Source organism: Canis lupus, chromosome 12 (assembly GCF_011100685.1).
Source record: "Canis lupus familiaris isolate Mischka breed German Shepherd chromosome 12, alternate assembly UU_Cfam_GSD_1.0, whole genome shotgun sequence".
Classification (NCBI taxonomy): domain Eukaryota; kingdom Metazoa; phylum Chordata; class Mammalia; order Carnivora; family Canidae; genus Canis; species Canis lupus.
In genome coordinates this window covers 27,425,722-27,451,829 of record NC_049233.1, presented here as the reverse complement: position 1 = coordinate 27,451,829, position 26,108 = coordinate 27,425,722, and the positions used below count along the sequence as shown (strand labels likewise).

At 36.4% G+C, this 26,108-nt stretch overlaps 1 protein-coding gene across 1 annotated transcript in view; it reads left to right on the top strand.

The window, feature by feature from the left end:
* EYS (eyes shut homolog) overlaps positions 1-26,108 on the top strand; it is a 1,532,152-nt gene that overhangs the window by 1,484,794 nt on the left and 21,250 nt on the right. The window contains exon 38 of the mRNA XM_038554428.1: positions 16,515-16,687. Coding sequence (XP_038410356.1) covers positions 16,515-16,687 — 173 coding nt within the window. The remainder of the gene's footprint in view (positions 1-16,514; positions 16,688-26,108) is intronic.

The following is a 26,108-nucleotide window of genomic DNA, read 5'->3' as shown; positions in this document are numbered from 1 at the left end:
AGTAGGACATTCACTCCAACTCATTATTCCATGTGGAACAAAGGGTCTGTTTCCATTTAAAAGCCACAAGTGTGGGCAGCCCAGGTGGCTCAGCGGTTTAGCACTGCCTTCAGCCTAGGGCCTGATCCCAGAGACCTGGGATCAAGTCCCACGTCAGGCTCCCTACATGGAGCCTGCCTTTCCCTCTGCCTTTCCCTCTGCCTTTGTGTCTCTCATGAATAAATAAATAAAACCTTTTAAAAAAAAAGCCACAAGTGTTTATCTTGGAAAGTATAATGCCAAGTGTAGACAGACATTCAGAACTATTTGCAGATTATTTCGATTAATATAGAAAATTTTCTTGATTTGTGATAATAAAAGTAATACCATATAATTGCACAGAAGTTTGTGGCTAACAGAGCATTTTTTGCATACATTATTTCCATTTCCCCTAATTACACCTTCCTAAATTAGTCAAGGCAGATATCCTAGTCCCAATTTAATGGATGGGAAACTAAGATTGCAAGTGAATCAAGAGGATAAACCAGCATCTTAAAAGTGTACAGCAGGCCCCAAAATCAAATCTTCTAGTTCCTGGATCAAAACTCTTTCAGAACCTAAATAACAAGAAATTTAAAGCATTTTAAAAGCAGCTAATAATATAGATAAGGTAACAAATGTGTTAAGTATCTCTTTATCTGTAGTGTGTAATCTGTTCATTTATTCTTAATTTTTTTTAAAAAATGAAGTTGTCTTCAATTGACATTCCATATTTTCTCCAAACTGGAAGTAACTTACGTCATGACACAGAGCCTGGGGGTTTCATCAATTCCTGTGTGGGTAGAAAACTGTATCTCATAGTCTAACATGAGAGCCTTGACTTGAATAACAAATAGACTTGATTAATTATGTACAATGGGAATGATACCTCTGATAAGTTTCTTTATAGGATTCTAAAATCCTTCTTACCAAAATTGGGGCCAATATTTGGGTTCTTATTAAAATAACAACAGAGGCCTCTGGTGGCTCATTCGACTCTTGGTTTTGGCTCAGGTCATGATCTCAGGCTCATGAGATCAAGCTCCACATAAGGCTCTGTGCTCAGCATGGAGTCTGCTTCAGATACTCTTTCCCTCTCCCTCCCACTCACTCTCCCTCTCTCAAATAAATAAATTATTTTTAAAATCTTTTTTAAATAAATAAACAAAATACAAAATATGTACCATATTAACTACATACAAAACACGTATCTAGTCAGATGTAGCTCCTGTGAGTATTATATAATTACTTATTAAAAGTACAGCTCCCTGAATTTAAAAGAGGTAAATTTTATGGTATGTAAATTACACTTCAATAAAGCTGTTTAAAAGTATTAAGGTGCCCACTCACAGTCATTCAGCTCTAGTAGCAAGAGTTTACGGAGAATTTTACTCCTTTTGGTAAGTTTTGTAATGCTGCTCTCATCTCAATAATAAGAATCCCTTTTCAAAAGAAGCTATTTTCTTTGTAATTACTTTTCAGTGGTGTTTAAGAAGTTTTCCTCTATCCCAGGCTTTTAACTTTACATGGCTCTATGATTTTATTTTTTTACCTGAAGCAGAGTAATATTACATTGAATTTCTAGGTAATAATATAGACAGATCAAAGCTAAAGTTTGGTCTTTTTCTGAAAAATAACTAAGACATATAATAAAATATTTCCTAAATGCTCAAGAGGTAAGTCCCAACCCAGAAGTATAAATGTCATGGTGTTTGGAATAAATTTTAAAAGCAAAATCTCAAAGCTGGTCAGTGTCTTAACAATGCATAGCTGAATGGTATAATTTTTTTAAAAAAAGAATTCAAAATGCTCCATTTGGTTCCTACTCCCACAGCTGGGAGTAGGAAGCATTGTTGATACCTAAGGGGAAGCCTTGTGCCAAGTAAGGTGAGAGGTCAGGCTTGATAAGGTGGGGACTGTGCTCTGGGACTCTGTAAACCACTGCAAGCCCTGCTTTCCTACTCCAAGTACGTCAGCATACACAGATCCAGTTGTGTTCTAATGCAGTTTCTCAAATGAGAGTATAATAAGGCAGAGTTCATGTAAGGACTTCATGCTCCTGGGATAAGCTCTGATGCAACAGAAAAGCAGTAAGCTATTTCTCTTGTTAGTCAGCAGCCAAGGCTAAGAGAAAAGGTTTGTTTAGTTGTAGCTTACCCATATATGTACATGTGTTTTGTGCAACATGTTTTTAAGCAGATTTTATATCATTTAATTTGCATTTTGCTTGACCTTTGTTAAAAACAAAACAACAGGCCCAAAATGGAGTTGCTTATGCTAAGCCCTACATCACCAAACGGAGATTCGACTTCACTACAGTTTAGGCTGTCCCAGAAGTGAAATCTGAAACCAGTCAATCAGGAATCACCTGATCAATACGACTTAGATAATCTGATAGACCCCTTCCCTAAAGGGAAGTGACATTGCAATAACCAGTCTACTTTTTTTGCCGGTATAACTTCCTTGTTCCTACTCCCTTCTGCCAGCGGTAAAAGTCTTTCATTTGGTACAGCTCCTTGGAGCTCCTTTCTGTCTGCTAGACTGGAGGCTGTCCAGTTCAAATCAATCTTTGCTCAAATAAACTCAAAATTTTTAATATGCCTCAGTTTCTTTTAACACCATAAAGTCATATTCTGATGATGACTGAGGGTGATATGACATGTGTTCCTTGAAGAAAAGAACAGTGTAGGAAAGCCAAAACTTACAAAAACCAGCTAAATGTAAAAGTGAGCTGCACAGACAGTAGGTACAATAGGAGTTCAGAGAGAATGTGGATCCAAGAGGTGAAATGCACCCAAGATTTATAGTAAGTTCATAAATGAATCTATCAGTGAGCACAGAATCTCACCAACCCTGGGTTTCCTGATTATTTTTTGGCTCACAGATGTCTGAGAATTAGGTGAAACCTAAAATTCCTTTCCTCTGAAAAATAAATACTTATGACAGAAAAACGTGAGAAAAATGTTAGAAGGTCCCCAATTGTAGACTCTCTGGGGTCCCCAAATTCTCCAAATGAAGAGTTCCTTGCCCATTTTGTCCTCTGATCTCACCCAGCAGAGTTTAGTGCAGTCTACTAGGGCTCCTATGCCTGACGGTGCTATCATTCGCCAACTAGCACCCTACTCTCTAAACCCCCTCCCCCTGAATCTTGCTAAAAACTCTGCTTCTCTTTCCTGCTCAAAATGTCCCTTCATCTTTCATTGCCAGTGCAGCAAAACATGAGTTCTTGCTTCTGCTATTCAAGGTGTCACATGGCCTGCTGTCACCCTGTCTGCTCCTGCTGGACTTTCTCCCACTCAGTATCCCCAAGAATTGTATATCACTCTCCAGCTCCTCAAGAAACACTCCCTCTCCAAGCAACCAGCCGGTGTAGCCAGCTAGGTAACTCACCACCTCCCATTTGGTTTTTTTCCTTCCTCTCCCTTTGTTCTTTTCTTACTCTTGCTTACGAGGCAGAGGACCCCTTCATTTCCCTGGAATTGCTTTTAATCTCTGTTTTCTAGGGATTCCAAGTTAAAGCTAATATTTTTTCTTACCTTTGAGATTAAGAGAAAGTTCAAAAATTGCCTAATTTAGTGGCAGGGCTGTAGAGAAGTAGACACTGTCGTTACCAGAGCAAACTATTTGTTTAAACACAAGCTGTTCATCACTAGGTATCTGACTGGTAAAGCTAAAGAACATTTACACAACAGAGGACATGGCTATAAAAATCGTTATATGTTACTGATCCTTAGGATACAGTAAGTGAAAATAGTATGGTAAAGAAGCAAAGCATGCAAGGAAAGGGAATAATATAGATAAATAGATATAAATACACTCATATAAATATGTGTATTATATATACACATACACATGTGCTCATGTTTTTCTAAGGAGAAAAAACAGAGGAAGATTACAGAAAAAAATTATAAATGGTTACCTGAGAATGAGAAAGAGAACAAGGAGAAGTAACAGGCATGAAAGCTGGACTTTTAAAAATATAGTCTGCTTCATTGTTTTTATTTGGAACTAGGTCAGTGTTTCACCTGGAAGATGAAAAAAAAAGAGAAAGGAGTAATTCTTAAGCATTGAAAAGAAAATAAGGAAATAAATGAATCTAACTGTATTTCAAATTGGTGGCATAGGGCAGCCTGGGTGGCTCAGCGGTTTAGCACCGCCTTCAGCTCAGGTCATGATCCTGGAGTCCCAGGATCAAGTCCCACGTTGGGCTCCCTGCATGGAGCCTGCTTCTTCTTCTGCCTGTGTCTCTGCCTCTCTCTGTGTGTCTCTCATGAATAAATAAATTTTTAAAATATTAAAAAAAACAAATTGGTGGCATAACCTAGGAGACATTTAATTCAAATAATTACTAATTGACTGTACAGTGAGTTATATCCAAAGACAAAAAGAACCATAAAGATATTTTATATTGCATCTTATGGTCTTGATGTAAATGGTAGCATTGATATTATTCTGAAACTAGAGATAAAAATAAAACAGCTAGGTAGCAAGATAGCTTGATGGATGGATGGATGAATGAATGGATGGATATAAACCAAATGAGTAATTATCTTAATATTTCTCATTAGGAACCAAGATTTTCAGCATAAGAGAAAAGCAATATAGACATAAAATCAAAAAAGTAAAAACCTTCTCATTTTTAATTTGAACTAGAAATAACATATGAATTCATGACTTAATTATTTCCTAGCTATGTCCACTAAAGAAATCCAGAAACAACAGTGATTGGGTAGGAATGAAAACTCTAATACCAAAATCTTTATCTCCAAGCAGCATTTTCCACAAAAAATAAACATGACTTCTAAAAAAAATTAAAAAATAAACCAGAACTTCTGGTATAATTGGACATTCAACTCTGGGGTAGGAAATGTATGATATGATCCTGGATGTCTTTTTGTGCCTGAAAGCAGGAGAGTTGTCAAAGACCACTAGGGTGATTTTGAAAGAGGACAGAAGCCAACTTTAAGAGACTCCCACTGGCTAAAGATGGAACAATTTCAGAATCCCAGAGAATAATATCTGTAATGGGTTTAAACATACCAATATATAAAATACATGTAGTTATAATGATACTCTATACACACATTCCACCAAAGAAAACTTGTCACCTATGGAGATTGCTAGTGTACCACTCATTATTCTGAAATCCAACTAAAGGGAAAGATGGGTAGGTTCAACCTTCCTTTTCTATAAAGAGTATAGTAGCCAGCCTCCCAGTGGCCCTCCTAAGAGATACATCCTTCTGTAGTCCCTTCCCACACTGAATAGATGCTGACCTGGATAAATAATAAGATGTTCTATAAATGACAGCTTGTGACTTCAAAGCTAGGTGAAAAGTTGTTAGCACTTATTCCTTCCTTAAATTGTGAAATTAAAGGATAAAATGATTCTACCCACTGAACAGTTTTAATAATGGTCAGGCTCTATTTTATATAGTTCCTCTGGCAGTTGTATAGAGAACAAATTTACAGGTGGCAAGCCTGAGAGCAGAATAACCTATTATGAGTCCATAATAATAAAAAATGGTTATTATTGCCTTGAACCATTAAGGTCTGGAGTAATTTATTATGCAGCAATAGGTAACTAATACTAAATAATATTAACTAGCCAGATAAGTGATGAGAAGTAGTTCTTATTCGAACTGAGCTAATTTAAGTGCAGGATAAATAATGGAAATTAGAAATATCACCATTTTATAACACAGAAAATAATGGCTACTTGAATCATTTACTGAAAGGTTGATAGAAAACTATATAATGGCTGGATCAAGCTAACACCACTTGAACCAACTGGCTAGTCATAATTAAATGTGGAGCAAACATTATATGCCTCCTGGTAAGATGTCATTACCTACACAGTACCACCTCTAATGCATTAAAAAACCTGAACATGAATCTAATCAAGCCTCTATATCTACGAGACTCTGAAAAATAAGGGCCATAGATGAGAACAAGCTAAATGGTATTATAAGTATATAAACAACCAAATCTAGTATATGGCAAATTCTACTGTACAAACAACACACAAAGCATACAGATGGAAAGAAATGCAATGGGAGAATTTTTATCTAGGTAACAAGCCTTAAGACACATACTCTGTAGATGCATTTGTGCAACTTGTTTGGATCCTGATGAACTGTCAAAAAAAAAAAAAAACAAAGAAACTTTTTGAGACAATGATAATTAACTGAGCACAAAAATTAGATGATCATGAGATATCAATGTCATTTTTGTTGGGTACAATACAGATTTTACATTGTGGTTTTTTTTGTTTCTTATCTGCTGGTGATATATACTGAAATATTTATAGTATATGTGTACTGTAAAAATGGGAATGGCTTCAAAACATTTTGGCCAAACAATAAAAAGAGTAGACAAAGAAGCAAATGAAACTTAAGAGCTAAAAATTGATCGTTTGAAACTGTTTAGGGAGATAGATTTACACTATTTTTTCTACTTTTGTATTTGAATTTTAAAACAATAGTACATATAATATACATTTTTGTCTAATTTGAAAATTCATAAAGTATAAAATAAAGTATAGCATGCTTTTACCAGTTATAGATAGCTACTTTTAAAATGTGGGGATTAAAAAAAAATGTGGGGATATTTTATTCCAGTCTTTCCTCACCCTCAGTTCTTAGTTGCCAAAACTATGCAAATCCATTATTTGATGCCACCTTTGGAAAAATGTATTTGAAGGATGTAAATTCCAAAAGAAGTTCATACCTTTATTATTTAAATCGAGAGAAAATAACGGTCGAAGTAAGAATTCAATGTAGATTTTAGCAGGCCTCCCTATTACTGTGGTTTAAGGGGAATGTCTTTTTTCTCCTGCTTTGTAATCAGATGTCAGTTGCTTTCTCCTAGACTCTTGAGAGGTCCCTACACTGTGGAAGTCCAAAGATCTTTCCAAGGTTAATGCAGATTCCAGGAGGATTGGGTATATTCTCAAAACCTTCTCTGGTTGCAGGTCTCCTTCCCACCCATACAGACTCTGCTCCATACAATGTACGTCTAAAAGTGGCAACTTATTTGATTTCCACCAAATTAACAAAAGCGTTCACACTTTGAGATAGATCAGACAGTTTATATAGGTACAGGGGGGAGCTATAGAGGGAAACTGTTTATATTATAGCCACCTAAACAACTTTCAACTTGTGTTTTGGCCATCCCATCCCTGCAGAAAAAATACATGGCCACTCCACTCCACTTAATCTGTATCTTCTTGTCATTGCTTTATTTTGCTCCAACTGACTCTCTAGGTTAGAACAAACCAAATTTCCCGTCTAGCCCTAGGCAGAGCGATTTAGCTATTTTCTTTTTGTAGTCCAAGCTCATGCTCACATTACTACAGCTAGGGTCCACCATCTACTCCAAGAAGCTCATGTAAATAATTCCCCAAAGACAATTCCCTCACTAAGAGGAACTGAATCCAACTGTTAACATGAAACAACGGTTAGGCCTTTACACTTGGAGGACAGAACCATTAGGGCTGAGGCCCACAGACAACTGCCAATACTTTTTTTAGTATGTAAAGAGTAGCTTCTTCTCATCCTTCTACACTCTGTGTGGTGTCATCAGAGTTTGGTGAATGATCTCACCAGCAAAGAAGGGAAGGCCATGGGGAAACTTAGTAGGTGGAGTGATTATAGCAACCCTTCCTTGTAAGCATGTTCTGTCTTGACATGCCATCACGTTCTACTGTAGAGTGAGGTTCATTTGTTTTACTGTTGTGTGCATATTTTTCAAAGGCTCAAATTTTGAGCATGTATTTGAGCACGTACATGTACTCAAATTGTACATTTGAGTAAATTTTGGCAGGTAAAATGATATCCATCATATCACACTTACCTTATTCTCCCAGTTTATTACTGAAATGGAAATAAATCATAAAGGAAAGCAAACTGACATGAAGTCATTCAGTACAACAGATGGTCTATCTAAGGAGGAGATTCATGTATGTTTCTCTTTTCCTTCAAATAACAGAGAAATAAGTTGTATATGCAGAAGTGGAGTCCTTTAAGCTATGTGACCATCTGTTGCTAAATAACATGCATTAATTCCATTATTCATATTAGCTTTATTATCACATTACATAGATTTCATTTTAAGTACTGTATCTGTGATTTTACTTATGCACAGAAAACCCACAAATCTGTAACCATAATTTTCTTACAGATCCAGCTCAAGGTAAATTTTCTCCAAAAACTTTTTCTTTTTTAAGATTTTATTTTTAAGTAATCTCTACACCCAACATAGGGCTCAAACTCACAACTCTGAGACCCAGAGTCACACATTCTACCAACTGAGCCAGCCAGGCATCCCCTCTTTTCTGCTCTCATCTCACAGTGATGATTCTAATAACTTGCCCTCATTAGCCTCAACATATGTAAAAGAATTTCTCTTATGCAAAGCAATAGAATCTGTGATAAACTGAAAAAGAAGGTTAGGCAGGGGTTATATTTCTCTAAGTCTCTGTTTTTTAACTACACACTGAAAACTAATAATTGCATTTACCTCAGAGGGTTAATATGGGTATTAAATGAGTCACTACCTAAAAAAAAAAAAAAAAAATACTTAAAATGGTGCCTGGACTAAAGTGAGGCTCTGAAAAACTTTGAATAATATATTTTACATATATATATTTCATATGAATAATTTATGTAAATAAATTATCATAAAGCCCTTGGGAGGAAAAACCATGTTTTCTGCTTTGTATTCACCTTGGTAACAGAGTAGAGCAGTATACCATACTTCTCCTTTGGTGAATATTTACTAAGCAACTGAATGATGTTTAAGTGATATTCAGACATAGAATATTAAATCTTCCATCATCTCACTTTCAGTTAACTTTTATATGTCAACGTTCATCTTAAACCTTAGAAGTCATAGGATTGCCTAATTACAAGAAAATTAAATTCTTCATGTTGAATATCTATTGTAACAAGAAAAAAATTAATCCATAGATGTCTCTGAGCTATAAAACTGGCAATAAAACTCAGTTTATCTGCAATTTAGAAATTTAAAACAGTTTCATTCTAAATGCACAGATGTAAAATAATTAGCTATATTAGTAAAATACTCCAATACTCAATTCTCGATTGCCATCGTGACCAGCTGCTACTCATATTTATAAAGTGCCTAACACTTTCTTCTGTGTTATCATCTCTCCATGTTTAGAGGCAGAAGAACTCACAAACTATTCTTTATGTATTAACAATTGAGGATAGCTAACATTTTTGGAATGGACTTAAGAAAACAGTTCTATATATAATATCAATGATTCCTCAGTATCTTTTGAATATTCTTAGCTTATTCAGTAGGTGCTTCTGCCGTTTGTCTGCTGATCTGCTTAATTTACAAATCCGTCTTACTTACATCCTCACTTCTCATCAAGTTGAAGAGCCGTATCACTAGATACTTAAAGGAAAAAAGCCCTTTTATCACTGCTGTCACCTCCAACTCTGTAGCTAAAAGAAGATTTTTATATGTTTCCATTAAACTATATTCTCCAGATGTCCCTATTCCCAATAATGGCACTATACTCTTTCAGTCATTTAATTTTGAAACCCCAAAGATTTCCATAGATTGAGAGACATAGAACAGCAGTTACATGCATGGGTTCCCTCACCCACAAATTGCCACACAATTTGCTTAACTCCTCTGTTCCTCAGGTTCCTCCTCTGCAACATGAGGAGATAATAGTATCCTCCTAATAGGATCGTAGGGAGGATTAAATGAATTAATACATTTAAAGTGCTAAGAAGAATGCCTGGGATATGGTAAGCCTCAGTAAATGTTTGCCATTACTATAACCTTTCATCTTTCAAACCAGCATTTACCAAATGTTTGTCACATCTGCTTCTACCTCTCCATCCTCAGAGCCATTTCCCTGCCCAGGGCTCTTTGCATCCATCCACTTCCTTGTCCCCCAGCTATGACTCATTCATTTACTTACCTATTTATTCCCCAGATGTTCAATGAAAAATTGCTATATGCCAGGAACTGTTGTAGGGCCTGGGACTGCAAAAGAGAGCAAAACAGACCTGATCTCTACCCCCATGCCATTAATGATATAGTGCAGGGATCAGCAAACTGTAGCCAATGGGCCAAATCTGATCCATTACCTGGTTTTGTAGATGAAGTTTAATTGGGATGCAGCCATGTCCATGCACTTGTGGCTTGTCTGTGGCTGCTCTCAACAGTGGGCAGAGTTGAACTGTTGCAACAGAGCCTGTATGGCTACAAAGCAAATTATATACTGCCAAAGTTTGCCAGCCCCTGTTCTAATGATAAAAATACAGTAAGATCTGGGGTGCCTGGGTGGCTCAGTTGGTCAGGTATCTGACTCGATTTTGGCTCAGGTCATGATCTCAAGATCATGGAACCGAGCCGCACATTGGGCTCCATGCTCAATGGGGAGTCTGCTTGGGAGTCTCTCTCTCTCTCTCTCTCCCTCTCTCTCTCTCTCTCTCTCCTCCCTCCCCCCCCCCCCCCCACTCACGTGTGCTCTTTCTCTCACTCTCTCTCTGGGTGAATAAAGTCTTTAAAAAAAGATAGTAAGATCCCACTAAAGTTAAACTTCTATTAACTGTAGAGTTTATTGTTACACCATGGGGTCCTCTTACACTTACAAATTAATATTTTTAAAATATGCCTCATCAGTCATGTCAGGAGTCAACTTAAAATTGAACTTTCATGGGGTGCCTGGCTGGCTCTATCAGTAGAGTATGCAGGCTCTTGATCTCGGGGTTGTGAGTTCAACCCTCATAGGGGTGTAGAGATTACTTAAAAATTAAAAAAAAAAAAGTTGAACTATCTCAGCCTGTTATTCAAAGCCCTTGAGCTCAAACCTCCTTTTCTAGCCTAATTTTCTACTGCCTTTCCCTCTTGATGCACTCATTTCATGTAGGCAAATCTCACTTCAGAAGCCTTCCCTGAATTCACTAAAATTGTTTAACTGTCCTTCCCATGGGCTCACATAGTATTCATCTTTGCACTTGTCACATTGTATTTAAATTGTCTGCTTACTAATCTGATCCTCTCAGAAAGAGCAAGTCCATGAGCACAGCGACAGACACTTAGCTTGTAAAAAATAATAGTAACAAACATTATTTAAATGAATGAATATCTACCTCTTCTTTGAGTTTTTTTCTGCTTTTTCCACTCTATGGACACCTCACCTCACATACACACACCTTTCCAAAACCCACATTTCCTCAAGGGAAGTAGTAAATACATGGTTAAAGGATGAAATGTTAATGAATTAATTTCAAGGCTTAGAAAAATATTGTCATCCAAACTAGAGAACAATGAATAAACAGATCTGAGACTTTTTATTATCTACCTTTCACAGGTTGCTAAAGAAGCCGGGAAGAGAACAAAAAGAAAATTTTGATCTTGCACAAAATCATTAGGGTGAAAATATCTCTTAAAATATAATGTAAGAAAATAATATATGGTATTTGAATGTAATTTTTTAAATCTTCAAATGCAGAGCTAACTGCTTCCGACCTGAAAATTCTGAGAGGAACAATATGAGAATTTATTTTATTTAAGAATTATTTTTTTCAAACAAGTTTATAACATCTGTATTATATTGTGTTTAGTGTGATTTAAGCTATATTTAATATAAAAATAAATATTTTACCTTTGTCATGTCTGTCTATAAGGCAATGAGATTAATTTTGGTCTTAGCTTTTTTTCCCATGGTGATAAAAATAAACCACTAGATGGCGCAATTATCATAAAAAGTAATATAGTCATAAAAATTCTTACACCTTTATTTCTTTTATGAAATTGGTAAGTCAGTCTATTTTTGGCTTCTGTTTTTTTATTTTAAAATTTATTAAATAGAAAATCTGTCAATTTGAACAGGAGGAGAAAAGGAAATTTATTTTTAAAAAAATAACATTTACAGGAAAATAGCCAAAATGTCATACAGTTCGTATCATGCCTTCCCTATGTCAGAAAGTAGTTGCAAAGGCATCTCGTGCTAACCTAGGAAGGCTCTACACATACCCTAAATTCCTAAATTCTAAACTTCATTGTACAGAATGCCACTTGAAACGTGTCGAGATGATCCAACCAAAGCAGTTTTTTCCATCTGAAGGACCGTAGGTACATTAAGAAGGTTGCACACAGTGGATTGTCGGTAGGGACGGTCCCTGCTGGGGGACAGCAGCGCCCCCACGTGAGTCATCCAAGCTCAGGCCACCGAGTGCAGGCCCACCTCTGGGAGCGCCGCAGGAGAGGACTGTGAGCCAGAAGACAATCTATTTTTGTATTATAGTTCTTTACATATTTCATGCTTTTTGAACTCTTCAAACAATAACTAAAATCGATATGTAAATTTTAGCAGTTTAAATCAGTATTTTGTTTTTCTCCATTTTGGACATAACCTTATGCAACTTTTCAAACTTTTTTTTTTCTCTGCACAAACTTTGATACAATAATCATATAAATCTTTCATCAGGACTCAGCTAAATACCCTATTTAATGAAATGCCAGCATCCTCAGAAACTATTGTTTGCTTGTTTTTGACCATTATATGCATGTGCCTATGCCTCTTCCTGTAAGTTCCAAATAGACAAGAATTTTTGCTTTGAATTCCTCCCAGCACCAGAGTGTAACAGTACATTGGTGAGCATGTGGCGGTAATATGAATTTTGTTCCCTGAGTTTTCCCCATGCTGGTTTCTGGATCCTGGCAGCACTTGTCTGTGCTACTTACTTGGCTCCTCAGCCTATGCAGCCCAGTGGTGCTTTCCTCTAGCATACCCTCACCTCTGCCGAGGCCAGAGTTTATTCCTTACATGCCTTCTGCCCATCTGTTATGACCTATGATAGTGCTATGCACATAGTAAATAATAAAAAAAATTTAGTTGATAAAATGAATTTTGGTAAAGCATAAATGTGATTAGACTGCCAAATAATATAGGAAAATATAGGAGTTTGAAATGAATATGTTCTTAATAAATATGAATAGGCAAACACGGTCATTTTTATTTTAAGAAATAATAATTGGGTCAATAAAAAACAAGAAGCCTATAAAATATTGCCTATTTTTGAGCCTATATACATCTATTATTTCAGGAGCATTCTCATTCATTGATGAAGGGAATGTAAATTGGTACAATTATTATGGGGAGCAGGTTGGAATATGTGTCCAAAGCCTAGAAGTCATGATGATATTTAAATTTACCCCAAGGAAATGACCAATATGTGCACAAAGATTCAACTAGAAGAGTTTTATCACTGTAGTTTGTAGACAGTGAAAAATTAAAAACATAATATCTCACAAGTGACTATAAGGATAAAGTGTATCTTATCAAGTCAGTGAAATAACATTCAACCACTGAATGTGAGGTGTGAAAGAGAATTTAATGAATATGGAATAAAGAGTTCTGTTAGTGGAACTATGAGGTATTATACATCTTGAATGATCTTCCCAAATGAAAATGTTGAAATCCGAATAAAATATAAAGTGTATATATTCAGAACACTATTACCCAAAGGGACAGCAACACATCTATAGATCTCAAATTAATAAAAGCAAGACTCTAGAAAGTGAGCACCAAAGTTGGCTTTTGCCCTGAGTTCCTGCTAAAACGTGAAGCATGTATGACCTTACCCTTTGAGGGCTGCACAGGCTACAGTGGACCTGTTTTAAAAGCTAAGGACTGCCTAAGGTAGGGGATCTATTAGCAGACTCCCCCCAGGCCTGAGACTCCTATGAGCAACACCATCAATGGAAGAAAAAAAGAAAAATAAGCCTTGTTATTAGACAAAGGGAAAGCAAGGAAATTTGGCTATCTTGAACTTGGGATTAATTTGAAGGGAAAGGTGTACAGAATAAAAGGCTAAGAATAGCCAAGACACTCTCAAACAGAAAAACAAGGTAGCAGAAAATTGCCGTTCTAGTCATCAAGACCTATTATAAAAGCAGATGAAATTAAGACAGTGTGATATTGAAAAAAAAAAAAAAAGACAGTGTGATATTGGTGCCAGTTTAGAAAAACAGGATAGAGAGGACCAGGACAGTGCACACATGGACAGGGCTCATGAGTGGGAAAGAATGAACTAGTCAATGAAGAAAAGCTAAAACTATTGGTCATCCATATGGAAATCTGTAACTGGATCTCTAACCCTACATGAAACAAAAAAATAATTTCAGATGTATTAAGATATAAATGTAAAAGGAAAAAAACTATAATAGTCTGAAGAGACAACATAAAATAATAACTTGCTAACCTCGAAATAGGGAAAGCTTTCTTAGATAAATTATTAAAAATGCAAACCATAAAAGAAAACATTGAAATTTCAACTACACAAAAAATAGGAACTTCTGTTCATCCGGTTATATGGTATGGACAGTTAATGCAGCAGCTACATGTGTCAATATGGGTGAATCCCAAAGATGTAATCTGGAATGAAAGACAGTAATATCATTACATTTATATAATGTTTTAAGAAAAGGAAAACTAAAAACTGTTTTCTTCTGGGAGTTTTACAGTTTTGGGCCTTACATTTAATTCTTTAATCCGTCTCAAGTTATTTTTTTTAAGTGGTTAAAATAGCGGTCTTGTTTCATTCTCTTACATGTAAATATCCAATTTTCCCAGCATTTTTAATGTTAAAATTTACTTAGAGGAAGTAGCTGAAAGATCCATGCCAAGTGCTAAAAAAAAGTCAGTCTTACCATGGTCAAGTGATTTTGATCTTCTTCTTTTGATTTAACCTCAATTTTATGAAGCTCTTACCTATTGGTAATGATGTTTGCAGAAAGAGTGTTCATTGTCCCTACTTCCCCCTCCCCATGACATATAATGTGCCATATATGTTGCTATTGACAGATATTGTCATGTACTGGTTGACCCACCCAGTGCGGACTGCATGACCTGCCTTTAATCCTCAGAATCTGTAAGGATTCCTCCAGCCTAAATAAAAAATAAAACTGAAAATATTTCTGTTTTCTACCTGTCTTATCTTGACTTGCTCACTTTAGGAATTATACTATAGGTATAATGCATTCAACAACCCCAGCGGTGCTGTTAATGTCATCTGTGTCTATAGTTTGTCATTAAGCAAAAACCCATTGTAATGATCTGAGAACAAGTCAGTTTGACCCTGGTCTCATAGATATAGTCATAACGTAAATTTACTTTGTTGCTCGCTGCCTTTTTAAACTTGTTTAGGAGTCATCCTCTTCTTAGAATTGGATTAAAACATGGGAGGTCCATTGAAATTTCTGCTCCAGCTGAAACTAATAGACACTTTAATTTGCAAATACACTCTCAATTCATTAATTCAAAGGGTCCACTTCAAAATACTAACAACACTTCACTTTTCATGACTGTTGGCCTAAACTCAGCCAGGGTTTACCACATGAATGAAAGGTCTCTGAGAGAGGTGTGATCTGCTACTGCTGTCTTTTCCCAGTCTGGTGGTTGCTGACTCAGCGCCACGCACCGCATCCTGGAATGGACTTCCTTGACTTGCACCATTGTCTGATGGTTTAGTGCTCTCTGGGCCTGGAAGAGATAAAAAGCAAGCCTTTCTTTCATGTGCCCTTGGTATATAGGGTTGTCAGATTTAGGGGGGAAATACAAGACACTCAGATAAATTTGAATTCCAAATAGACAATAAATACTTTTTAGTATATCTCAAATGTTGCTTATCTGAAATTCAAACACTTCATGGGACATACTGAAAAAGTATTCATTGTCTATCTGACTTTTAAATTTAATCAGAAGCCTTACATTTTATTTGGCATCTTTACATTTAGTGGGTCCACCACTCTCCTGTTGAGCTCCCTCCATATCACTCTCTAAATCCAGACACAGTCTGTCTTCAAAATAGGAAGTCTCCTTTACCTCTCAGATTCTGGCCCTGCTGTATACTGTCTGCCTGTCACTGCTGAGGTCTCTTCAGCTACGAAGATACCCTCTGGGCAAGATCCCTTTTACATGTCCCCATGCTGATCCTAACTCAGAGTGCCCAGCCCATCCCTGGGTGTCACTGCCATCTGTCTTGCCTCTGGAGGGGTTCACATTTCCTTTTGCAGCCCCAGGAGCTAGACTTACATGTTCACCAATGTGGGGGAACATAAATTGAACTGAACTTCTTTTCTGCTAGGATCAAGATTAAGAGGCAGTGACTGTTCACAGCCTCTCCCTGGGTGGTGAGGTCAGGCAGGGAGAAGGACTTACAATGCTGTTCTGTACGAAGCAATGATTCTCTAAAACCTCCTACAATTTCCATGTGCTGAACCTTTTTTTTTAATTTTTATGTGAAGCCCAGTAATCCTATAATCAGTCATTAGGCCTTTCCCTCAACAGTTTGGCTCTTGGTAGCTTGAATCACAATTTGCTTTGATATACAAAATCTCTTCTATCTTGGGACCTCAGTCAAAACTCCCAATGTAACATCAGCAAGTGTATATCCATCTCTATTCAAATGCTCAAATCATGTGACCTTCTTTCTCAACCTACAGCTGCGACTGTCCCACTGGGTGGAAAGGAGAATTCTGCACAGAGGCAGTTTCCACCTGTGACCCTGAACATGACCCTCCACACCACTGTAGCAGAGGAGCAACTTGTGTTCCGTTGCTTCATGGATACACCTGTTACTGCCCTCTGGGAACCACTGGAATCTACTGTGAACAAGGTAAGGCAAAATTCCAACTCTTGATTGTTCATAAATTAACTAAGTCCATGTCCTTTCGGAAAAGTGAAATTAAGAATATGTAATAATCCTCAACTTGCATAAGATCTGGATTTCCTCCACATTACACGCACACTGTAGGGTGAAAGGGAGTAGGCGGGATAGGGCAGTCTCATTCTATCCATCATAAATAGAGATGAACCAAAGTCATTTCTCTGCTGTGCCGCTTGTAGCCTAATAGCACAAACTCATCTTCATGGACTACCACTCAGCTAACACTGGCAGGAGAAGGAATGTGTTTCTCCACTGCCTATTATCCTCGAACTGCAAGCGAAAACTCTATGCTACATTTCATGCTTTCATCTCCTCCTATAACTTCCCTGACCACCTTCCCCTATCCCTGCCCTTATAGGCAAGATTGATGAGAGGGTTAATAAAACTCTGCCATCTTCAAATCTCCTCAATCACAGCATAATCTTCTGATAAAGCTCTAGGAACACTAGGACAAGAGAACCCCTGAGGTGAACAAGTGACCACAAACTCAAAGTCTAAAAGGGGACATCATAAATGATGGGGATCATCAGTCTATGGTGAAAATTAGGAAAGTATATGTTGTTGAATATCTGAAGTTCTGCATCTTCCAAAAATCAATACTGCATATTTCATTTTGTCATATTTGGTGTAGTTCTAAATATCACAACAAAATTCAAATAAAAGATCCCCATGACATCATGCTCAGAGTTCTAAAAATTTAGTTGTGTAACAGGCCCAGTCATGGTACTATAAGGCTAATGGAATGGCCTGACTGAACCTGCCCAGCCAGTCAGTATCCAGATGCACAATCCAAGTGGGTCCCACTCCTACTTCAGTTTGCTACCACCTGCTGGCTGCTGTCCTTTTCAGTTTAAGTATCACTAGGGGTGATTGTGGGTCTTGGGACTGTCTGGGACTTCAGAACAGTGTGGCAGAGAATCCAAGAAACTCATGGTTAAGGAATCTCAAGAGATTAAGCCGGAAAATAGGGGGTCATGGAGTTTTACCTGAGATTAGATAATCTACTATTACTCTCTCCCACCGCACCCTCTACCTGGAAGATAAAACCTTAGCCTCTACTTCCCCTATTTAGGAACAAAGGTTGGTATAGAAGGAGTACAGGAGCCAGCCACCAATTGTGTTGTATAGACACATAATTTGTGGGGTTATCATAATATCATATTCCTATGTGTGGAAAGAACAAATTTAATCTCTCTCAGATCACTTTATCATATACACTAATGCAAATATTTCTTATCCTATATTCTTTGAGATTGTATGTGTGTTTAGCTCTCCTCCAAAAGTCAAAAGTGTTGACAAATGGAAGACATTGGAGGTTTAAAATACTAGTGATTTAGTGACAGAAACTTTTAATCATGTCACAAGGTGTAACTGAAATAATGAGATGGAGTTTTGTGTCTGGCTTATTATGGAAATCAGTCTTTTTCATAATGACATTAGAGACAGATCTTGATCTTTTAAAAATGGCAGTTCTTAGTTCCTGGAATATGCCACACTCCATCCTGAAATAGCAGTTTTTCTCATACTCTTTCCTCTGCCTAAAATGTTCTCATCTGCCCCTCTACAGTCAGCTAACACTTATTTATCCTTCAGGTTTCAATTTCAGACCTTACTTTTCTAGAGAAGCCTTCCTTGATTCTCTGTCATAGAAGTGAGGGCAGTGGCCATGCCTATTTTTGTTTACTGTTAAATCTCTAACACCCATCATATAGTGCAGAGCAAAAAGAAAAAAAAGATAGTTAGATAGATAGATAGATAGATAGATAGATAGATAGATAGATAGATGTATCTGCTATATACATTTCAACTTACTGGTTCTAAAATAATAAAAACGGATTGTAATAGTTTTCAAGCAATAGTTCTTGACTGTAGTGAACAGCAAAGTACTCAAAATTTTATCAAGATAGTGTACCTCTATTACTCCCAGAAAGATAGCCATTAGAAACTGAAAGAAATAATAGAAGAAGTTAACATAAGGGCTAGTAACTAACAATAGGGCAAGATAGATTTTTGAAGCTTAAAAGCTCAAATGATGAAAACCTGGGGGGGTTAACCCAGGGTTTGTTTGGGTTGTGTGTGTATATAAATAGGTTATATAGAGAAATGGCAGATTGAGATGATAGATAAAGACAGAAATAGTGATAGCAATAAAGTTATTTCATAGAGAGTCTACAAAGTATGATAAAAGCTGTCAGAAAAATTGTATCATCCTCATAGAATTCTGAACAGAGTTGACTACTGATATACCCTGCTATGCTATAAAATGAGTTTGACTCATTTAAAAAAAATAAGTCATAAAAAATTATATCATAAATGCAGTTTTTTTGACAGGAAAAAATATTATGTGGGGGGTGGGACCATAGATTCTAAATTCTCAATTGAAAGTCATCTTCTATAGTAATTTTTATATTAAAGTTGATTTTAAGAACTATAAACTGTATTTTAAGAACTATAAACTGTATTTTTGGTGGAAATAATGAAGAGAGTTTAATCCAAATGACAGAGAAAATTTTTAAAAAAGATTTTATTTATTTATTCATGAGAGACACAGAGGGAGAGAGAGACGCAGAGACACAGGCAGAGGGAGAAGCAGGCTCCCTGTGGGGAGCCTGATGCGGGACTTGATCCTGGGACACAGGAACATGCCCTGAGCCAAAGAGGGGGACACCAGGATCACACACTGAGCCGAAGGCAGATGTTCATCCACTGAGCCACCAAGTCATCCTGACAAAGAGAAACTTTAAGTCTAATTTTAAGTCTGTTTTTTTCATCTCCATTGACCCATTGACTTGGCAATTTTCCAAAATAGTAGCTATGGTACTAAAAGTTAATTTAAAAAACAAAACAAAACAAAACAAAACAAAATAAAGAGCAGATAGCAACCAGGCCTCTGAAACCAGGCAGCAGTGCACTACTGTGTCTTGCCAATGGCTGCATTTTTCTAAATACCAGACAGCTCTTTTCCCAGTTGCATCATAACCAGTATCCCATAATTTCTACTCAGTATGGGCACCTAGAATTGGGATTCAATTCACCTTTATTGTACTTATAAACTGCTATAAAAATTATCAATGAATTCAGTACCAGCATCCTTAAACTTACAAATGCCTAAGATGTCCTCTTTTCCTTCTTCTTTTCTATTTTCCCATTCCAAGAAACCTTAAGTCTTAGAAGGAAAATTAATTTGACTATACATGGAGCCTCTGACTTACAGCTTTCACACCTACCTAGTTTTATGACCATCTTTATTGTAAATAAGCCCCCCCCCCACCCCAAGAATCAAAACTCATGCTTGTAATCTCTGAGTGACAAGAACAAGATGCAATTGATTGGCAAATCCAATGACACTGGAGAGGGGAGGAATGGTAAAAGGGTAGTCACTTGCCTCAAGATACAGTCAAGCATTAGTAACCTTTGTTCTTTTCTCCTTCCCTTGGAGAACTGCTTATAGTATGGATTATTCACTAATTTAGTAAGATTGTTTACTAGTTCCAGACCAAGTGCGGGGAATACTCCCTTAAGAAGATAGACAGCTGCCCTGCCTCATAGAATTTACATTCTAATAGGGGGAGGCAAGCAAACACCATATCCACCAATCAGTGAGGAAAAATACAGATTGAGTTAATGCCAGAAAGGAAATAAAGAGGAAGAGGAGATAAAAAGTCATTGGACGAGTACATTTTAGTTGGGATCGTCAAGAAAGGACTCTGTAAGTAGGGACATTTGAGCTAACATCTGGTGAGAATTAGCCATGTGTGAAGGCATGTGGGATAAATACTCTAGGCAGTGGCTAAACCTAGAAACAGGAAAATAGGGACACCTGGGTGGCTCAGTCCGTTCAGGTCATTATTCTATGTCCTGGGATTGACCCATAGGCTCTCTGCTCAGCAGGGAATCTGCTTCCCCTTCTCCCCCTCTCCTCATTTGTGCTCTCTCTCTCTCTCTCTCTCTCGCTCTCGCTCTCTTGCTCTCTCAAATAAATAAAATCTTTTTTAAAAAATTAAAAAAACAACAACAGGAAAATAATATTACATATTTGAGTGAGAGAAAGGCAGCCAGTATTCCCAGAATGGGAGATAGTATTATAAGATGAATTTGGAAAGGCAAGCAGAAGTCAGATCACATAGAGTCTTGGAAAACATGGTAAAGAATTTTAATTTCATGCTAACAAAATAATAAGCCTGTGAAGACTATGAGCAGGAGTCTAAGAAGCAGAAAACTTGCATCCTGATGTTTCCAGTAACTAGTGATTTTGTTTCTGTTGTATCTTTTAACTCTCTGAGCCTCGATTTCATTATCTATAAAGTGGCAATCATAAGTGTGCCACCTATTTTCCATCTTCCCCCCATTCCTGGTACTACTCTCACCTCTCTCCCTCTGCTCTGTATTCCCAAGGCCTTCCCAAAGGATTACATCAATGGGCTCCCATGTAGTCTGCCTCCAGTTGAATTTAGCCAAAGGAAGTCACCAACAGGCCATCAGAGGACAGAAGAGCGAGACAGAGTTATTTATTTCCTTAGAAATAAACTTCCTTGCCACTAGGTCATCAAAATTTCCTTTATCCAAGGACACAGTGTCTGTCAGGAGATTCTTACCTACTCCAATTTTAGGCCTAGGAGTAGAAACAGTCCCCTATTGAGACTAACCCCAGGGCAACACCCTGTATCCTATAATTTCCCTAAACCCTGCCCACATCTTTGTAAATGGTCTTTCCATTCCCTTATTTTCAGACTACTCTATTTGAGCATATCATCTGTTCACTGCCAGGACCCTCACTGATATAATAAGTATTATTTTGTCTACCTTACAAAATTCATAGGAGGTAACATATAAAAAAGTTATTTATTAAGTATAAAGTACTATAAAATATAGAGTATTATTTTTCCTCTTGTTCTCAAGATCCAAAATTGAGACCAACATTCTTAATAAAATAATTCAGCTCTATTATGAACTAAATATACATCTTGGTATAGGGAGTTCCAGGAATGTAAAGTCATAGAACATTACCAATCATCTTCTAGTCCAACCGTATCAGTTTTAAATGAGGAGACTAATGCTCAGAGAAATTAAATAATGTATCAAAAATCTCAGAATCAAGTCTCTGGACTCTCAATCCAATATTAGTAGTTGCTTAATAATTAATTAATATTAATACAGTAGATCATCAATGAGTTCAAAAATACTCTATTTCTAGATGTTAGCAGTCCCTTATAATAGCCATTCCAGAACTAAATGTAGTATAGGAACTAACGATATAGAGGTAACATATTTATCAACAACTATCATACTCCAGTTATCTAAGAAAACCTAATAAAAGGGCAGTATGATCATTAAAATTCAAATAACTTCAAAAGTAAAGTTGGTATTTAAATGAGTCATCAAAAGCTAGGATTGAAAAGAACCTTAAATATCACTTAATCCCAACTCTTCTACTTTGAAAGAGGTAAAAATCAAAACTCTGGATTAATGGTACTGAAAATATAAGCCTTCACACTGCCAATCCAGTGAGTGTCCCATGATACTGTATTGTTTATACTTCATAATCAATACATAAAAACTACCAGTCACATGAAATAAATGGAATCCTGTGCAGCTTGTGACATGTAAAACTGGTTAATAAGATGCCCTTGTCCCAGCATTTTAAGTAGTCTTAAGCATTTTAAAATATAAGTGTGTATCTGAGAAGAGTGGTGGGGGAAATTTTTATCCCAAGGTTACAATTTAAGTAGTGAAATTTGACTTTGTCTATCCCTTACTCTTAAGATGTCTGACTGAAGGGAAAAAGTGATCTTTCAAATCCCTTAAAACATTTACCTATAACTGACAGAAAGAAAAATCCATCTAAGGACAAGAGAAGGAGAATTCCTGATTGGCATAACTTTTCTTTTCACTATGGCCTCACCCCAAACTCCTTAGGAATTCCACTGAGGTATGGTGCTGTGGTAAGTAAAATATTAACAGGCCACTTGAATTCAATGGCTTTTAGGATCATAGCCACCAAAAATGATTCAAAATATCTGAGCCTGGTTCAGAAGTGCAAGAATCCACAATGTTCACATTGCCTGGCTGACAACCCAGCTCAGATGTGTGTTTTTTAAACACTGAGGGAACCTAAACCAGCTTTAAAGATTAAACTGAAGATAAAGAAGAATGGTCAGCAAGCAATGGCATCTGGGTTTGACAGTACACAGAACTATTGATCTTAACCTAAAAAGAAATAACAGTTTAGGGTAAATATTTTGCAATCCAGTTTAGTCATTAAAATATTCTATTTCTAGCAGAATTCTGGTTTACAATTATTTTGCAAGATAGGCAATATGCCCTGTTACTTTCCTTATTCACTCAAAGCTTGTTCATTTGCTCTTTTTTTTTTTTCTGTTGTAGCTTGTAGCTGTATTTCCTGTTAGAATCTATGGTTTACAACTACACATATAACCTTTACTGAATCATAAAATCTCTCCTCTCCATTTATTTTCCCCATATTATTGGTAAATTGCTTTTTTTCTTGGAATACTTTTATACCACTAAATTTTAGCTATTGCATATTGTTGACATTTAGCCAAATGAGATTCTGTAATATGTGTGTTTTTAACTTTTAGCCTGGAAAATACTGAAAATGTTTTCATTTTTCTTACATTCTTTCCATTCCTAGTGCAATTTTTGTCCACCCATTTCTCATTCCCTTAGGTACAGAAACCCACTCACATGCTGGCATTTTGAATGAAAAGGCAAACGTTCAAGCTACTTAGACCATCTTGATGCCAAGGATACTTTATGGCCCACTAAGCCCTAGGTTTCATTGAAATTAATTCAAGCTAATGGAGAAGCTCAGTTCTTCAAGCTTTCCTGACACATGGGGTGCTTTCCAGCCAAGTCTTTGGTTTTTCTGATAGTAGAGAAAATAGGCCACAGTACTTATAGATGACAATTTCAGGAATCGTTACTGTTTGTCTATGTTCAGATGCTCCTTTCCAGATGTATTTAGCCATCTGGGAGTAGAGTAGGTAATTCACAAGCTTTCTTCATAGAAAAAAACGGATTTTATTCTTTATTTCCCCTATTTTCAATCCCATCTTGACAGTTAATAGAATGTGGTTACATGTTTACTAGATCCTCTATCTGTAGAATTTTGTAATACTTGTAAAAACTAAATAGGAACTAGCTATAATTCCTAGGAACACACATTTTAGTTCTTTAGTCTTCTTTCTGTGTTCTTTAATACAACCTGCTAAATCATAAATGAAACTCAGCGAGGAAGTGAATTATATGAAACAATTCTAAGGTTTATATGAACATTAAGCTTTCCAGGTGTCTAAAAGAATAGAAGTTGCAGGTGAATCTTAGTAGAAAGAAACAAACACAACTACTTTTTCCCAACCTTGGACTTTAGACAAGTAACTTAATTTTCCTGAACATTGTGTTTCTCAAGTGTGAAAAGAGAATATGTCAAAATCTCTGGGGGAAATTTTTGGCCAAAGTTTGGGGAGAGTCCATACTCTTTGTCAAGTCCTAAATTAATGATTATTCATTTTTATAAGGTAGTGAGTGAAAGGTTAAAAACTCTTGAGACAGACATCTATAAGAGGTTTTTTTTCAACAAAGTCCTTCTTATTTTCTATTCAAGATAACATTAAGTAATGAACAAAAAGCACTCACATTACATTTGCAGCTTTACTACTACTGTACTACTACTACTGTTTCCTCCCTTGAAATGTTTCACATGTTGAAACATAAACCCTGTCCCCCACCTTAAGAAGGCAGCAAAACAATAAATTGATTAATTAACTAATTAATTAATTAATTTTAAAAGTTTGTTTAGTCACTTTCTATGGACAGGACTTCGTTGCCTCCCCACCCCACCCTGAGGCAGGTTTGCCTACCTTTTAATCTGAAATGATTAACAGTGATAAGATCCAACCATAAACTTTACCTTCCAATTTGGGGAGCTAATAGGTAGGCTCCCTCCTGTTTCCAATAATAATACTGAAAAGTGACAAATTACAAGTTTCATGATCATGAAAGATATAAAGAAATATTATTTCATTTTCTTCTTTTGATAAAATCTGTATAATTTATGTTAAAAAAATTTAAAAAGCAAACTCTCCTGTACCATGTTATTCTAGTGACCAAGGAATATCATATGACAAATGGTCAAGAAAGCCCTATGGTCTGAGAGGCGGAATTGGCTAAGAGTCTCCTAATACAGCTTCATAAAGTTTATGATGGGAACTCATTGAAGTAAAAAGTCCAGGACAAAAAAAAAAATGTCCAGGACAGTACCTGGCACCCAAGAAAAACTCCATTAGTAATTAGCCCCTCCTACAGAGGAAGAAAAATGTATTAGATTACAGTTGTGTTAAATACAAGCCAAGTCCGCATAGACATTTTGAACATTTTCATTTTTAAAATATGGGTTAGTTTTAAATAGATTCTTAAGTCAAAATATTTTAAACCTCCTAGTGTGAAAAAAACAGTCATTTTATTATATAAAAGATGTTTAAAAATATTTCACCATTATGATCAACATAGTTGACATAAACTTTTCAAAATGACTGAACAAAGTATTTTTTAAAAAAATTCGTTCTCTGTAGGAGTATGGCTGATTATTAAATGTTTAAAAATATATTTATTAGAAGATACTCAGGCCACGCGAAGAGATCAAAGCACTGTCAGACTCTCCTTTCAAAGAGTCAACAACTTAATAAGCCACCAGGCAAAAGTCTGTGACAATCAAATCAAAATATATATAATTGAAATCACAGTTCAGGGAAAAGAGGAAGAAATATCCCAGAGGATTGACTGTTTTAATTGCTAAACAATGATGCAATATGTGCATTATATCCTGCTACTAAGGATTGAATAGGCATTAGAAAGCAATGGAATTAAAGTAGGTATCAAAAAATAGGTAAGATTTGGATAGACTCAAATAGGATGGTAAGGTAGTTTTCCTAAGAATGAGAGCCACTGGGAAAGCATACGGAAGAATCGAAGAATGCACTTGCAAATGTGAGTAAACCTCTTCATCTGAAAAGGGAATGCCAGATAAAGTCTAAATTATTAAAATACCTCTGAGAAAGAAAGGAAGAGACAAGTGTAAGGCACAATGGATTGAAAAGTCATCAGGGGATGCTTAAGCTGGAGGGTGTGCCTTTCACATCAATGATGCTCAATTACATTTGTGAAGTACATGGTGATTATCCAAGGTTTATAATGTGGATGGCATATGCATATAATCAATATAGTCTCCCAGACCTTCAAATAAGCCTTTGGGACTCCTGAAACATCCATAAATCTTCCTACACAAGTTACCTGATTCAATGGCTTGTTTTATTATTTATGACACTCCAAGTAGCATAAGAAAGAGCTCACA